The 15,632-nt window shown below is 49.8% G+C and overlaps 1 protein-coding gene across 2 annotated transcripts in view; it reads left to right on the forward strand.

Moving 5' to 3' along the window:
• Positions 1 to 15,632, forward strand: part of LOC140420875 (glycine receptor subunit alpha-4-like) — a 168,458-nt gene that overhangs the window by 53,011 nt on the left and 99,815 nt on the right. For both annotated transcript variants that reach the window (XM_072504974.1, XM_072504975.1), the window contains exon 2: positions 4,946 to 5,079. In XM_072504974.1, the coding sequence (XP_072361075.1) occupies positions 4,946 to 5,079 (134 nt within the window). The remainder of the gene's footprint in view (positions 1 to 4,945; positions 5,080 to 15,632) is intronic.

Genomic DNA, 15,632 nt, shown 5'->3' on the forward strand with positions numbered 1-15,632 from the left:
CCAGGCCCATGTGGTCGCCGCGGTCTCCGGTGGCGAATGTGGACCGCCACCACAAACTTCTCCACGGTCCCCATGCAGCCAGTGGGCGCTGCCATCTTCCTCCTCCAGGGCCACGTGCGGCCCCCGGGCGCCGCCATCTTGCCCACGGACGCCACATTCGATGGATTGGCGCCACCATTTTGTGCACCCCCAGGCATGTGCGACCAATGGGAGCCACCATCTTGGATGGATTCCCAGGACCCCAGCTGGGCTGACCGCACACCGCCCAAAGAGAATACTCAACTGCTGCGATTAGCCTCGGTGACCCTGGACCAGTCCCGGCCTCGAACACTCTCAACTGCTACTACAACAGTACTAATCAACGGGCACGAGACGTCCTGCTTAATCGACTCTGGGAGCATGGAGAGCTTCATACACCCCGACACGGTAAGGCGCTGTTCTCTCCTCACCCACCCCGTTAATCAAAAAATCTCCCTGGCCACCGGTTCCCACTCAGTAGAGATAAAAGGGTTTTGTGTAGCAAACCTCACGGTCCAGGGAAGGCAGTTTAAAAATTACCGGCTCTACGTCCTTCCCCACCTCTGCGCGGCCACACTCCTAGGTTTAGACTTCCAGTGCAATCTCCAAAGTCTAACTTTCAAATTTGGCGGCCCTATACCCCCTCTCACTGTCTGCGGCCTCGCGACCCTCAAGGTCGATCCGCCTTCTCTGTTTGCGAACCTCACCCTGGATTGCAAACCCGCCGCCACCAGGAGCAGACAGTACAGTGCCCAGGATTGGATCTTTATTAGGTCAGAGGTACAAAGGCTACTGAGGGAAGGAGCCGTTGAAGCTAGCATCAGTCCCTGGAGAGCTCAAGTAGTGGTGGTAAAGACCGGGGAGAAGCATAGCATGGCCATCGACTACAGTCAGACCATCAACAGGTTTACGCAGCAGGGCGCGTACCCTCTCCCCCGCATATCCGACCTGGTCAACAGGATCGCGCATTGCACGGTCTTCTCCACGGTGGATCTTAAGTCCGCCTACCACCAGCTCCCCATCCGCACTAGTGACCGCAAATACACTGCCTTCGAGGCAGATGGGCGGCTCTACCACTTCTTAAAGGTTCCCTTCGGTGTCACTAACGGGGTCTCGGTCTTCCAGCACGAGATGGACCGAATGGTTGACCGGTACGGTTTACGGGCAACATTCCCGTATCTCGATAATGCCACCATCTGCGGCCACGACCAGCAGGACCACGACACTAACCTCCAAAAATTCCTCCAGACCGCAACGATCCTTAACCTTACGTATAACAAGGATAAATGCGTGTTTAGCACCAACTGCCTAGCCATCCTCGGCTATGTAGTGCAAAATGGAGTTATAGACCCCGACCCTGAATGCATGCGCCCCCTTATGGAGTTCCCCCTGCCTCACTGCTCCAAGGCCCTGAAGCGCTGCCTAGGGTTTTTCTCTTACTATACCCAGTGGGTCCCCAACTATGCGGACAAGGCCCGTCCCCTGATCCAATCCACAGTTTTTCCCCTGTCGATAGAGGCCCGCCAGGCCTTCAGCCGCATCAAAGCAGACATTGCAAAGGCCACGATGTATGCCATCGATGAGTCCTTCCCCTTCCAGGTCGAGAGCGACGCGTCTAACGTTGCTGTGGCGGCCACCCGCAATCAAGCGGGCAGACCCGTGGCCTTCTTCTCACGTACCCTCCATGCTTCCGGAATCCGCCACTCCTCAGTCAAAATGGAGTTCCAGGCCATAGTAGAAGCTGTGCGACATTGGAGGCATTACCTGGCCGGCAGGAGATTCACTCTCCTCACTGACCAATGGTCGGTTACTTTCATGTTCGATAATGCACAGCGGGGCAAGATAAAAAACGATAAGATCTTGCGGTGGAGGATCGAACTCTCCACCTACAACTACGGGATCTTGTATCGTCCCGGGAAACTAAACGAGCCTCCTGATGCCCTGTCCCGCGGCACATGTGCCAATGCACAAGGGAACCGCCTCTGAGCCCTCCACGAGGACCTCTGCCACCCGGGGGGCACTCGCTTTTTCCACTTTATCAAGACCCGCAACCTGCCCTACTCCATCGAGGAGGTCAGGACAGCCACCAGGGACTGCCAAATCTGCGCGGAGTGCAAACCGCACTTCTACTGGCCAGAGAAAGCGCACCTGATAAAGGCTTCCCGTCCCTTTGAACGCCTCAGCATGGACTTCACCGACCGCAACACATACTTCCTGAACGTGATTGACGAGTACTCCCGGTTCCCATTCGCCATCCCCTGCCCCGACATGACCGCAACCACCGTCATCAAGGCCCTCCAAAGCATCTTTGCACTGTTCGGGTTCCCCGCTTACATACATAGTGAGAGGGGGTCCTCCTTTATGAGCAACGAACTGCGTCAATTCCTGCTCAGCTAGGGCATCGCCTCGAGCAGGACGACCAGTTACAACTCCCAGGGTAACGGACAGGTAGAGAGGGAGAACGGAATGGTCTGGAAGACCGTCCTACTGGCCCTACGGTCCAAGAATCTCCCAGTCTCCCGCTGGCAGGAAGTCCTCCCGGATGCCCTCCACTCCATCCGGTCACTGCTTTGTATCACGACCAACCAAACACCTCACGAACGTCTCCTTGTCTTCCCCAGGAAGTCCTCCTCTGGGACCTCGCTCTCGACCTGGCTGGCAGCTCCCGGACCCATCCTGCTCCGAAAACACGTGCGGGCGCACAAGTCGGACCCGTTGGTCGAGAGGGTCGATCTTCTCCACGCTAACCCCAAGTACGCCTACGTGGCGGACCCCGACGAGATACGGTGTCCCTACGAGGCCTGGCGCCCGCCGGATTCCCACGCACACCCCAGCCACCAGTTCCACCCTCCCTCCCACCGGTGCACCTTACAGGAGGATCGGTCCTTCCGCCGGCCCCGTCTAGGCCCCCCCACCCACCGACGCACCCTGCAGACGCTCCCTTCCCATTATCATCATCATCATCATAGAATTTGCAGTGCAGAAGGAGGCCATTTGGCCCATCGAGTCTGCACCGGCTCTTGGAAAGAGCACCCTACCCAAAGTCAACACCGCCACCCTATCCCCATAACCCAGTAACCCCACCCAACACTAAGGGCAATTTTGGACACTAAGGGCAATTTATCATGGCCAATCCACCTAACCTGCACATCTTTGGACTGTGGGAGGAAACCGGAGCACCCGGAGGAAACCCACGCACACACGGGGAGGATGTGCAGACTCCGCACAGACAGTGACCCAAGCCAGAATCGAACCTGGGACCCTGGAGCTGTGAAGCAATTGTGCTATCCACAAGGCTACCGTGCTGCCCCAGGTCAACCTTTTTCCCCACCAGCGCCATCTAGGAGTGTTGAAGCTGCCACAGAGATCGAGGCCACGCTCCCGGAGTCACAGACACCCGAGCCTCCTCCGGCGTCACCACCAAAGCTTTGACGATCACAGAGGACGACCAGGGTCCCCGATCGACTGATTGCTTCATTTTAAAGTATATATAGTTAATTGTGAATCTGTAAATAGTTACAAAATTCTGTACGGAGGTATTACGGTACCTCCATAACTATAATTTCTACCATGTTACCATGTTGTAATATCAAGCCACCACCCATCCCTTTGAACGCCTCAGCATGGACTTCACCGACCGCAACACATACTTCCTGAACGTGATTGACGAGTACTCCCGGTTCCCATTCGCCATCCCCTGCCCTGACATGACCGCAACCACCGTCATCAAGGCCCTCTTATTTTAACAGGGGGTGAGTGTGGTAGTCTGTGTAGAGGTATTACGGTACCTGGTAATGCTGGAACACCATTGGTAGAAATTGTATGTTTCCTATTGGTCAAGCTGTATGGTAGCTCCGCCCTGCAAAGTGGGGTATAAGAGCCCGTGCCTCCCCAGCAGCCTTCTTTCTGTACCTGAGCTGCTGGGGGAAACATCTTGCTTATTAAATCCTTCAGTTGGACTACAGCCTCGCTTTAGTGGTCATTGATCGTGCATCAAAGAGGAAGTGAAATCACTTAACCACAGGCCGCAGAGGAGCACTGAGCAATGGGCTAACCTCCTTGAGCCTCCTCAGGGTCCAAAGTGCCAGTATCCCGCTTGGCAATACTTACACCAAAACCTGCCCGATGGAGATCCCGCTGTGGGAATCGGAGCATAACCGTGGATGGTGGTGGAGATTTGAGCTTCCAGACCATTAATTGCATTCAAATCAATGGAAATCAGCTGTTCGCATCTTCCCGCTGGCGCGGGACATGAAGCCAGCAACAGCTGATGGGAGTGGAGTGGGTCTGTCAGCCGACGTCTATCCCGTTTTTGTCCCGACGGGGGAATTCTGCGCCGATCGGAGCCAAACTTGCCTACACTGCATTTTCTGCAAGTATGATTGTCTGGGATTGCAGTGCATTCCACAGATCCCCACATGCTACAGTCATGGCTCACCACCAGCCCCGCCAGTTCTGTCCAAACTTTTAAAAAATTTAATTTGTCAATGATTTAATTATTTACTCCGATAAATTGATAGCAAGTTGTACTCACATAGCTTAGATGCAAGGAAGAAAGCTTAACAACTCCGGGAGGCGCAAAAAAAAAGTAGGAAAAGCAGCATCTCATTCCCCCACTGCACAGAATTCCCACCTGAACCAAATTCAGGACTGTCGGTGTCTCACTCCAGCGTTGTCTCCTCTCTGGGAATCCTCTTACTCCAGGTTGGTGAACTGCGAGAGATGATGGGTTGTCTCTTGGTTTCGATGTATCCCCCAGGAGGCTGGTCCAGCTCCTTTTCCTCACACTGCATTGAAGATTGTTGTAAAGATAACATTGTAAACATAACATTTCCTCCAGTTTTGAAGGAGTGGAGGGCAATCAGCCTCCAAAGGATAAAGATTTAGTATCAAGTACTCAGTAAGTTTGTATTGTTCTACCCCACAGGCCAGTGTCATCCAAGGAGGCAGAGACAAAGTCCACCGGGAGAAGGTCATTGCCATCATCACCGTCTGATTTCCTCGACAAACTAATGGGAAAAACCTCAGGCTATGACGCACGGATCCGGCCAAATTTTAAAGGTACAGCTCCCCGCGTCCATCTGCTCATCTCCAGTTTATGATTTTTCTGAGTGTTGGGAGAGCTCAGGCTGAAGCATCTTACTACAAACAGGTTGATTGCTTAAAGGCACGCCAAACCTCTCCCTGTGTTGAACTGTAGAATTATAGAATGGTTACAGTGCAAAAGGAGGCCATTTAGCCAACCTTGTCTTTGCTAGCTCTCTGAAACTTGTCCTTCGCCCTGCCCTTTACCCCATGGCCTGTATTTCTTTTTCTCTTTGAATAGTTATCCAATTCCCTTTTGAAAGCCATGATTAAATCTGCCTCCACCACACTCTCAGACAGTACATTCCAGATCCTAACCACTCACTGTGCAACCTTGTCTCCAGCACACTCTCAGACAGGACATTCCTGATCCTAACCACTCGCTGTATGAATCTGGCTCCACCACACTCATAGATAGTGCACTCCAGATCCTAACTACTCGCTGTGTGAGTATTTTTCCTGATGTCATCGTTGGTTCAATTGCCAATCTCCATAAACCTGTGCCCTCCGATTCCTTTTTTAAAATAAATTTGGAGTACCCAATTAATTTTTTCCAATTAATGGTCAATTTAGAGTGGCCAATCCACCTACCCTGCACATTTTTGGGTTGTGGGGGCGAAACCCACGCTAACACGGGGAGAATGTGCAAAATCCACACGGACAGTGACCCAGAGCCGGGATTGAACCTGGGACCTCGGCACCGTGAGGCAGCTGGGCTAACCCTCTGCACCACCGTGCTGCCACGTGCCCTCGTTTCTTGACCCTTCCACCATAGAAACACATGAACACAATTAGGCCATTCAGCCTATCAAGATAGCTCTGTCATTTAACATGACCATGGCTGACCGGACACTTCAATTCAGGTGGATTGGCCATGTTAAATTGCCCTTAGTGTCCAAAAAACGGTTAGGAGGGGTTATTGGGTTATGGGGGTAGGGTGGAAGTGAGGGCTTAAATGGGTCGGTGCAGACTCGATGGGCCGAATGGCCTTTTTCTGTACTGTATGTTCTATGTTCATTTTAGCATCACTGTGGGAACAGTTTCTCACTACCTCCTCTGCTCAGACCCTCCATGACCCTCCTTATTATCTTCAAATTTCTAAGGCGAATGGCTTCAGTTTCTTCAATCTATTGATGTAACTGAATGGCCTAATTGTGTTTCTTCAATCTATTGATGTAACTGAAGTCCCTCATCCCTGGAACCATTCTTGGATATCTTTTCTGCACCCTCTCTTCATGCCTTCGCATCTTTCCTAAAGTTTGGTTCCCCCAGAGCTGGATACTACACTCCAGTTTTGAAGAAAAGGTCCATCATGTCTTCCTTGGTTTTGTACTCAATGTCGTGATTTATAAAGTCCAGGATATCACTTTCTCCTGTCTCACCACCTTCAATGATTTGTGCACATAAACCCCCAGATCCCTCTGCTCCTGCACCTCCTTAGAGTCATAGAGGTCTACAGCACAGAAAATACCCTTCGGCCCATTGCATCTGTGCCGGTCAAAAACGACCACCTAACTATTCTAATCCCATTTTGCAACAATTGACCCATGGCCTTGTGTACTTACGATGTCAAAGCATACTTCTCAAATGTTATGAGGATCTCTGCCTCCACCACCCTTTCAGGCAGTGAGTTCCAGACTCCCACCACCTTCTGGGTGAAAAAGTTTGTCCTCACTTTCTCTTTAAACTTCCTGTACTTACCTTAAATCTATGCCACCTGGCCATTGATCCCTCCACCAAGTGGAAAAGATTGAATTATGTTTTTTATTTCAGATTTCCTCCCCTCATTCTTCCCACCAATGTGTTGGAGTTAGGCTATTCAGGAATGAAATCTAGAAGCACATTTTGACACATGGCACTGTCATGCTGTGGCTACTGGCAGTCATTTGGATCTTTCAAGACTGATACAAATGTATATTAGATGGGTAAGGATATCAAGGTATATGGAGCAAAGGTTGGTTAGTGGAGCTCAGGTAAAGATCAATCACATTTGAATTGATTGATAGAGTAGATTCAAAGGGCAGAATAGCCTCCTTCTGTTCCTAGGTAACAGACTAGAGGAGCTGAATGGTCTCCTCCTGTCCCTAATAACTGGATAACATCAATTTAATGGTTGAATTTGAATTAACATAGAATTTACAGTGCAGAAGGAGGCCATTCGGCCCATCGAGACTGCACCGGCTCTTGGAAAGAGCACCCTACCCAAGGTCAACACCTCCACCCGATCCCCATAACCCAGCAACCCCACCCAACACTAAGGGTAATTGTGAACACTAAGGGCAATTTATCATGGCCAATCCACCTAACCTGCACATCTTTGGACTGTGGGAGGAAACTGGAGCACCCGGAGGAAACGCACGCACACACGGGGAGGATGTGCACACTCCGCACAGACAGTGACCCAAGCCGGAATCGAACCTGGGACCCTGGAGCTGTGAAGCAATTGTGCTATCCACAATGTTACCGTTCTGACAAGGTTCCACATCAATCCCAGATGTTTAGTGCTGTGTTTCTCAACATTCCCGAGAGTAAGAGAGGAGGAGATGACTATTGCTATAGCTGGCCACTAAATACAGCAATTCTGCCATTACATTAATTATTCACATAAACCTGTAAATAAATTCATAATAAAAACTGACCCACGTGACAGTGTCACATGGAAGCTCAGTCGCTGGGTATGTTTAAAACCGAGATTCTGATTGTTCTAATTGCCAATGACTTAAAAGGGATATACAAACATGGAGCACAAGTAGGCCATTCAGCCCCTCCATCTGGGGATAGTGTGGTGGAGAAAGTTTGAAATGGATGATCAGCCATGATCATAATGAATGGCGGAGGAAGCTCAATGGGCTGAATGACCACTCCTGCTCCTACGTTCCATTACTTTCATTTGTATAGCATATTCCACCACCTCAGGATGTCTTTGGGTTTTACAGTCAATGAAGTACGCTTGAAGTAATATACGAAATGCACATAACGTTCCCACAGAGATTCCACAAACAACCAAGCAGTGACCAGATAATCAGTTTCGTGATGTTATTTAAAGGATAAATATTAGCCATTACCCTCAGGAAAGCAAGGTAAAGAAATAAAAAAAAGTGTTTTTTTCATAAAATGATTGCTTTTAATTTAATAATCAGCCCTGTAAAGTCTCAAGCTTTCACAGGTAATTTGTTCTGCTCTTCCATTGCAGAAATAAACCAAGCAGCAACCAATAGCCCCACTAATGAGAATTTTGTTCCCATTTTGCCCTGTGTCAATGAGACAAGATTTAGCCGCAAACTTCCCCTGAATTAAGTTAAAGATGAACCATTGTGCCCAATTAACTCTTGCGGGTTCCTCTCACAGAAGCAGCCTTCATTGCGACGCCGCTTGTTGATCCTTCAATGGATCAGCTCTTCCTATCATTGTGAAGCAGATTTCACCAAGCGTGGATTGTTCACCCACCAATAGGGAACGTGAGCTGTCCACAGGGAACTGTATGGAAAACAGGCTGTGTGTTTGTTCTTTTTGAAAAGAGAGCACACTTCGACTTGCATCGGAGTAACCCGACATACCAAGCAAGATGTAAACAGGACAACTTTCTGTGCAATCTAGAGTAGTCCGACTGAGTTACAGAAGAACGCTGCGTTAGGAGAGGGAGTGGTTAAGCTAACGTGGCAGAGACAGGCAGGAGGGTGAGGTAGAGGGGTAAGAAAAAGGGGCAATTGATGAAGGAGAAGCAAAAGCGAGAATAAGGAAATTTAGTATGAGGATTGGGGGCAATGTATTGAGGTGGATAGAAAACAGGTTGGCAGAGAGGAAACAACGAGTAGGGATTAATGGGTCCTTTTCAAATTGGCAGGCAGTAACTAGTGGGGTACCACAGGGATCGGTGCTGGGACCCCTGCTATTCACAATATATATTAATGATTTGGATGAGGGAACAAAATGTAACATCTCAAAATTTGCAGATGATACCAAATTAGGTGGGAGGGTGAATTGTGACGAGGATGCAGAGATCCTACAGCATGATCTGGACAGGCTACGCGAGTGGGCAAATCAATGGCAGATGCAGTATAAGTTGGATAAGTGTGAGGTTATTCATTTTGGAAGCAAAAACAGGAAAGCAGATTACTAGCTGAATGGTTGTAAATTGGGAGAGGGGAATGTGCAGCAGGACCTGGGTGTCCTTGTGCACCAGTCAATGAAGGTAAGCATGCAGGTGCAGTACGCAGTAAAGAAGGCTAATGGTATTTTGGCCTTCATTGCAAGAGGTTTCGAGTATAGAAGCAGGAATGTGTTGCTGCAATTGTACAGGGCCTTGGTGAGGCCACACTTGGAGTATTGTGTGCAGTTTTGGTCTCCTTCTCTGAGGAAGGATGTTCTTGCTCTCGAGGGAGTGCAGCGAAGGTTTACCAGACTGATTCCAGGGATGGCGGGACTGTCATATGAGGAGAGATTGACTAGGTTGGGATTGTTCTCGCTGGAGTTCAGAAGAATCAGGGGGGATCTCATAGAGACTTATAAAATACCAACAGGACTAGACAGAGTAGATGCAGGGAAGATGTTACCAATGATGATGTATCCAGGACCAGGGGTCACAGTCTGAGGATTCAGGGTAAACCATTTCGGACAGAGGTAAGGAGACATTTCTTCACACAAAGAGTGGTGAGCATGTGGAATTCATTACCACAGGAAGTAGTTGATGCTAAAACTTTGAATATATTCAAGAGGCGGCTGGATATAGCACTTGGGGAGAATGGGATCCAAGGCTATGGGGAGAAAGCAGGACTAGGCTATTGAGTTGGATGATCAGCCATGATCGTGATGAATGGCGGAGCAGGCTCAAAGGGCCAAAAGGCTTCCTCCTGCTCCTATCTTCTATATATCTATGTATGTATCTATGAAAGCAAGGTGGGGGGGCTTTGAGGTTATTCATGCAAACACACAAAATATTGTGACTGAAACAGACAAGTGAGAAGGAAAATGTCGTGGGGGGGCGGATATCGGAGTCAGAGGGAGTAAGGCAGAATGGACGATGGGTGGGAGTGGGAGTGGGAATGTGACCCAGTTACAAGACCAGAAGTGATGAATCGAAAAACCGATCCAATTGGGTTAGAGTCGGCATTTTCTGCGTCAGTCAAGGTGGGATTTTCCAGCCCCACCGTCTGCCAAGATTATCCGGTCCCGCCAAAAGTCAATGGACGTTTGGCTGGACAGCCGAATCTCCCGCAGCCGGTCTCGCTGCGACTGGGTAGGAAAATCCCGGTCTAAATCTTTCTGCACACCACTTGCATCACACAAACCACTGTGTGGCCTTGGTTGCTAGGGACAACACCTGTAGAATGGAGGATAGCACCTAAAGAGAGCACAATGATTCTATCAGGTGACAGGGCAACAAACGCCATGAAGGATGTTCCTTTATTGTGAACAATCTCATTGAATCCAGGATCAGGGGATCACTCAGTAACAATGGAATAATGTAGCTGACTGCACAGTACTCTGTCCACAGTGACTATGGACTGAAACATCATGGAGGCAGCATTGTTACTGCCCATTTTGTTTTATTAAATACAATTCTTGGGTTATGAACTTGGTTGAACTCTTTGGAAGAGTCTTTTGTTATCCATCCATGGGATGTGGGTGTAACTGCCAAGCCCAACATTTACTTCCCATCCCTGATTGCGCTTCAGAGAAGGTGATGGTGAAGTGACCTTCTGAACCATAGAACCAGTCCAAAGATGTGTAGATTAGGTAGATTGGCCATGCTCAATGCGGGGGTTGTGAGGATAGGACGGGGGAGATGGCCGAGGTAGAGTGCTGTTTCGAAGGGTCGGTGCAGACTTGATAGGCTGAATGGCCTCCTTCTGCACTGTCGGGATTATATGGAAACATCTGCATTGGGTACACCACAGTGCTCCTAGAGTCGATTTCCAGGATTTTGACCCAGGGAAAGAACAGCAATATTTTTCCAAGTCAATATTTGTATGTGACTTCATAGAATCATTGAACTTACAGAGCAGAAGGAGGCCATTCAGCCCATCGATTGTGCACCGGCCCTTGGAAAGGGCACCCTACTCAAGTCCACGTCTCCACCCTATCCCCATAACCCAGTGTTGCTCGTTTTAGCCTTAGTTTACTTATTCTTATTCTGTCACCTTTGCTCATGAGTCGCCAGGTATCTTTCTGATAACGCCACGTGGTTCAAGTCCAAGTAATGATTAATAATGCAACACACCGCTTAGTAAGAGTTAAATTGACGCTCATTTATTATATACAGCAATTAATACTTATACAATAATTCTACTTCTAAACTACTACCTACCACTAAAAGGCCAATACTTAACTTTGGAAATGGCCCACCAGGTCAGGGAAACGAATGGCCTTTCGAATTGGTTCTGGGCCTGTGGGATTCAAAAGCTGGTACAAGTCGATAGTCAGGAGTGCCTATCTGGTAGCGATCGCTGGAGTAAAACCTACGGTTTCCTGTAGAAGGGTCTCGAAGGTTGCGAGCAGGAAAAGAAGGGTCGAGTTGAACTTGGCCCCTATTCTTATAGTCCCCAGAGGTTTCCCGCCTCTTGGGGCAGACCTCGTACCTGGTTCCAAGTGATTGGACTTGGTCCCAATCACTTGGTTCGATATGCTCCAATACTGGAGCGATTCCTTGATCGGGGGGTGGTCGTTTACCTTTCTTTGTGTTAGCCCCTGCTGGCGCCGAAAGGTTTGGGTCGGCTTTATGTTGCTAATTTGTAGCAATTGTTCCCAGGGATGGCTGCTTAAAACACAGATGACTGGGTTGTTGTGATGTTGATGGCTGCAGGTATCGGTCTGGACTGACTTCCCCAGAGGCGAATACACTGTTTTACCTGCAGCTGTCCGTTTGAGTCCTGTTGGCTGATTTTCCCATCAGCCTCTTCCGTTCGCCATTTTAAATCGGGGTTTGACCATTCTAATCGGGAGTCAGCCATTTTACATGGCTACACCAGTAAGCCCACCAAACCTTTTTGGACACTAAAGGGCAATTTAGCATGACCAATCCACCTAACCTGCACATCTTTGGACTGTGGGAGGAAACCCATGCACACACGGGGAGAAAGTGCAAACTCCACACAGGCAGTCACCTGACGTTGGAATTGAACCCGGGTCCCTGGAGTTGTGAGGCAGCAGTGCTAACCACTATGTCACCATGCCACCCGAGAAAGGGTAACTTTCAGCTGGTGGAGTTCCCATGTGCTTTCTGCCTTTCTCCCTCTTGGTGGTAGAGGTCCCAAGTTTAGGAGGTGCTGTAAATCTCAGTGAGTGATTCATGTAGATGGTACACACAGCTGCTGCTGTGCACCAGTGTTCCAAGTGAATGTTTCAGTGGTTGAAGAGGTGCCAAGCTCTTCTAGAGCACGTTTTCAGCACGAGATCCAGGGTGTTGTCATTGAACATACATACAGTGCAGAAGGAGGTCATTCGACCCCATCGAGTCTGCACTGACCCACTTTAAGCCCTCGCTTCCACCCTATCCCCGTAACCCAATAACCCCTCCTAACCTTTTTGGACACCAAGGACAATTTAGCATGGCCACTCCACCTAACCAGCATGTCTTTGGACTGTAGGAGCAAATCGGAGTGCCCGGAGGAAACCCACACAGACACGGGGAGAACTTGCAGACTCCGCACAACAGTGGCCCAGTGGGGAATCGAACCTGGGACCCTGGTGCACTGAAGCCACAGTGCTAACCACTGTGCTATCGTGCTGCCCCCACGGTACTATCGTGCTGCCCATGTCGACAGCCTCAACTGCTTTGTGCATTGAGGCATTTCTTGATATCCCACACAACTCATCAAATTAGCTGAAAACTACCACCTGCGATGCTGGTGATGTGTTGGGTGCTCTGGATCCGTGGAACACATACAGGCCACCACCACTTAAAATAGTGCAACACTATTTTATTAAGTTAAAAACTGTTGAACATACTTTCACTGTGGGTTAACACGATGTTAGATTAAACTAAAGACCTATGCATGTCCGAACCAGTCTATGCACTCAGCACATGGTGAGGATCTGTGCTGTAAGCTGTAAGCTCTGTCCTTGTAGGATGCTGCATCCCGAATCAGCGGGAACTCTGATGCCTCCTGTCTTTATAGTGAGTGTGCTCTAACTGGTGATTGGCTGCAGTGTTGTGTGTGTTGATTGGTCCCGCTGTGTGTTCATCAGTGTGTGTGTCTGCACCATGATATACTGGTGTATATTATGACATTCCCCTTTTATAAAAGAATGTATGTGTGTGGCAATAAATAATGCTTGGTGAGAATGTTCCTAACTACGTGTGGGGTGCAAAGACATATTTACAGGACAACGTACATGAAAACTAAGCTATATACATGGGAAGGTGCCTAGTGCAGAGAAGCAGTATGCAACAAGAATAACGAGATCAACACTATATACAAACCACAGAAACGATCAAACAAAGCAACAAAACAATTCAGAGAGTCTATAAGTCCGCAAAGTTCATAAATTTAGTCTCTGAGGTGGGCGACGAATTCTGGTTGACCGCCTCAAGGGTGGGTTGAGAGCTGCCGGTTCAGGAGCGGGCTGGACTGCGTCAGAGTGAGGAGGATGCAGAATGACAGGGAGCTCTGCATAGTCCATGGCAGGGTCAGCAGGAGGGTGAGGCGACATTGGAGGAACACGTGGCGAGCGTGGAACGAGACGAAGGGCGCGTCGATTGCGGCGCAGAATAGAGCCATCCGGTAAACTAACCAGGAACGAGCGGGGAGCCACCTGCCGAAGGACCACAACGGTTGCAGACCAGCCCCCATCCGGAAGATGGACGCGGACGTTGTCATCTGGAGCCAGAGCAGGGAGATCAGCTGCACGGGAGTCATGAGCCGCCTTGTGCTGTGCACGAGACAGCTGCATCCGTCGAAGGACCGGAACGTGGTCGAGGTCAGGGACATGGATGGATGGCACCGTCGTCCTCAGGGTACGACCCATGAGTAACTGGGCTGGCGACAGGCCAGTGGACAGTGGGGTGGGGCGGTAGGCCAGCAAGGCAAGGTAGAAATCGGACCCAGCATCGGCAGCCTTGCATAGGAGCAGTTTGACTATATGTACTCCCTTCACCGCTTTGCCGTTAGATTGGAGGTACAGGGGACTGGATGTCACATGGGCAAAATTGTACCATCTGGCAAAGTTGGACCATTCCTGGCTGGCGAAGCAGGGGCCATTTTTCGACATAACCATGACGGGGTGCCGTGTCGAGCAAAGGTTTCTTTACATGCACGAATGACGGCAGGCAAGGTGATGTTGTGCAACCATATCACCTCCGGGTAATTCCACAAGTAGTCCACGATCAGGACATAGTCTCTACCCAGCACGTGGAACAGGTCGATGCCCACCTTGGTCCATGGTGATGTGACCAATTCATGGGGCTGTAGGGTCTCACGTGGTTGGGCCGGCTGGAAGCGCTGACAAGTGGGGCAGTTGAGCACTGTGTTGGCTATGTCTTCATTAATGCCGGGCCAGTACACTGCCTCTCGGGCCCGTCGGCGGCACTTTTCCACGCCAATGTGGCCCTCGTGTAGCTGTTCCAGGACAAGCTGGCGTATGCTATGCGGGATGACAATGCGGTCCAGTTTTAGAAGAACCCCGTCTACTACCGCCAGATCATCTCTGACATTATAGAACTGAGGGCATTGGCCCTTGAGACACCCGTCCGTTAGGTGGCGCATGACATGCTGTAGCAAGGGGTCAGCCACCATCTCGCGACGAATTTGGACGAGGCGTTCATCCGAGGCAGGTAGATTGGAGGCCACGAATGCCACATGGGCGTCAACCTGGCAGACAAATCCCGCTGGGTCACACGGAGTGTTGACTGCCCTGGAGAGAGCGTCAGCAATGATGAGGTCTTTGCCTGGGGTGTATACCAGCTGGAAGTCGTATCGCCGGAGCTTGAGAAGAATACGCTGGAGGCGAGGCGTCATATCGTTCAAATCTATCTGTATTATATTGACCAGCGGGCGATGGTCGGTCTTGACGGTGAATTGAGGAAGTCCATAGACATAATCGTGAAACTTAACCAGACCGGTTTCTGGGTTTAGCATGAGGGTAGTCCTGTGGTAGCTACATTTTCATGTATGCATGATCTTGTTCTCTTCATGCCCTTCTATATAACTCATTGAACCAGGCTTGATCCCCTGGCTTGATGCTAATGGGAGTGAGGGATATGCGAGGCCATGAGGTTACAGGTATTGGGTGGCACGGTAGCACAGTTGTTAGCACTGTTGCTTCACCAGGGTCTCAGGTTCGATTCCCGGATGGGTCACTGTCTGTGTGGGGTCTGCACGTTCTCCCTTTGTCTGCGTGGGTTTCCTCCGTGTGCTCCGGTTTCCTCTCATAAGTCCTGAAAGACATGCTGTTGGTAGATTGGCCATGTTAAATTACCCTTTGTGTCCAAAAAGGTTAGGTGGGGTTACTGGGTTACGGGGATAGGGATAGGGTGGTGGTTAAGTAGGGTGCTCTTTCCTCGGGCCAGTGTGGACTTGATGGGCCAAATG

Source organism: Scyliorhinus torazame, chromosome 5 (assembly GCF_047496885.1).
Source record: "Scyliorhinus torazame isolate Kashiwa2021f chromosome 5, sScyTor2.1, whole genome shotgun sequence".
NCBI classification, from domain to species: Eukaryota; Metazoa; Chordata; class Chondrichthyes; order Carcharhiniformes; family Scyliorhinidae; genus Scyliorhinus; species Scyliorhinus torazame.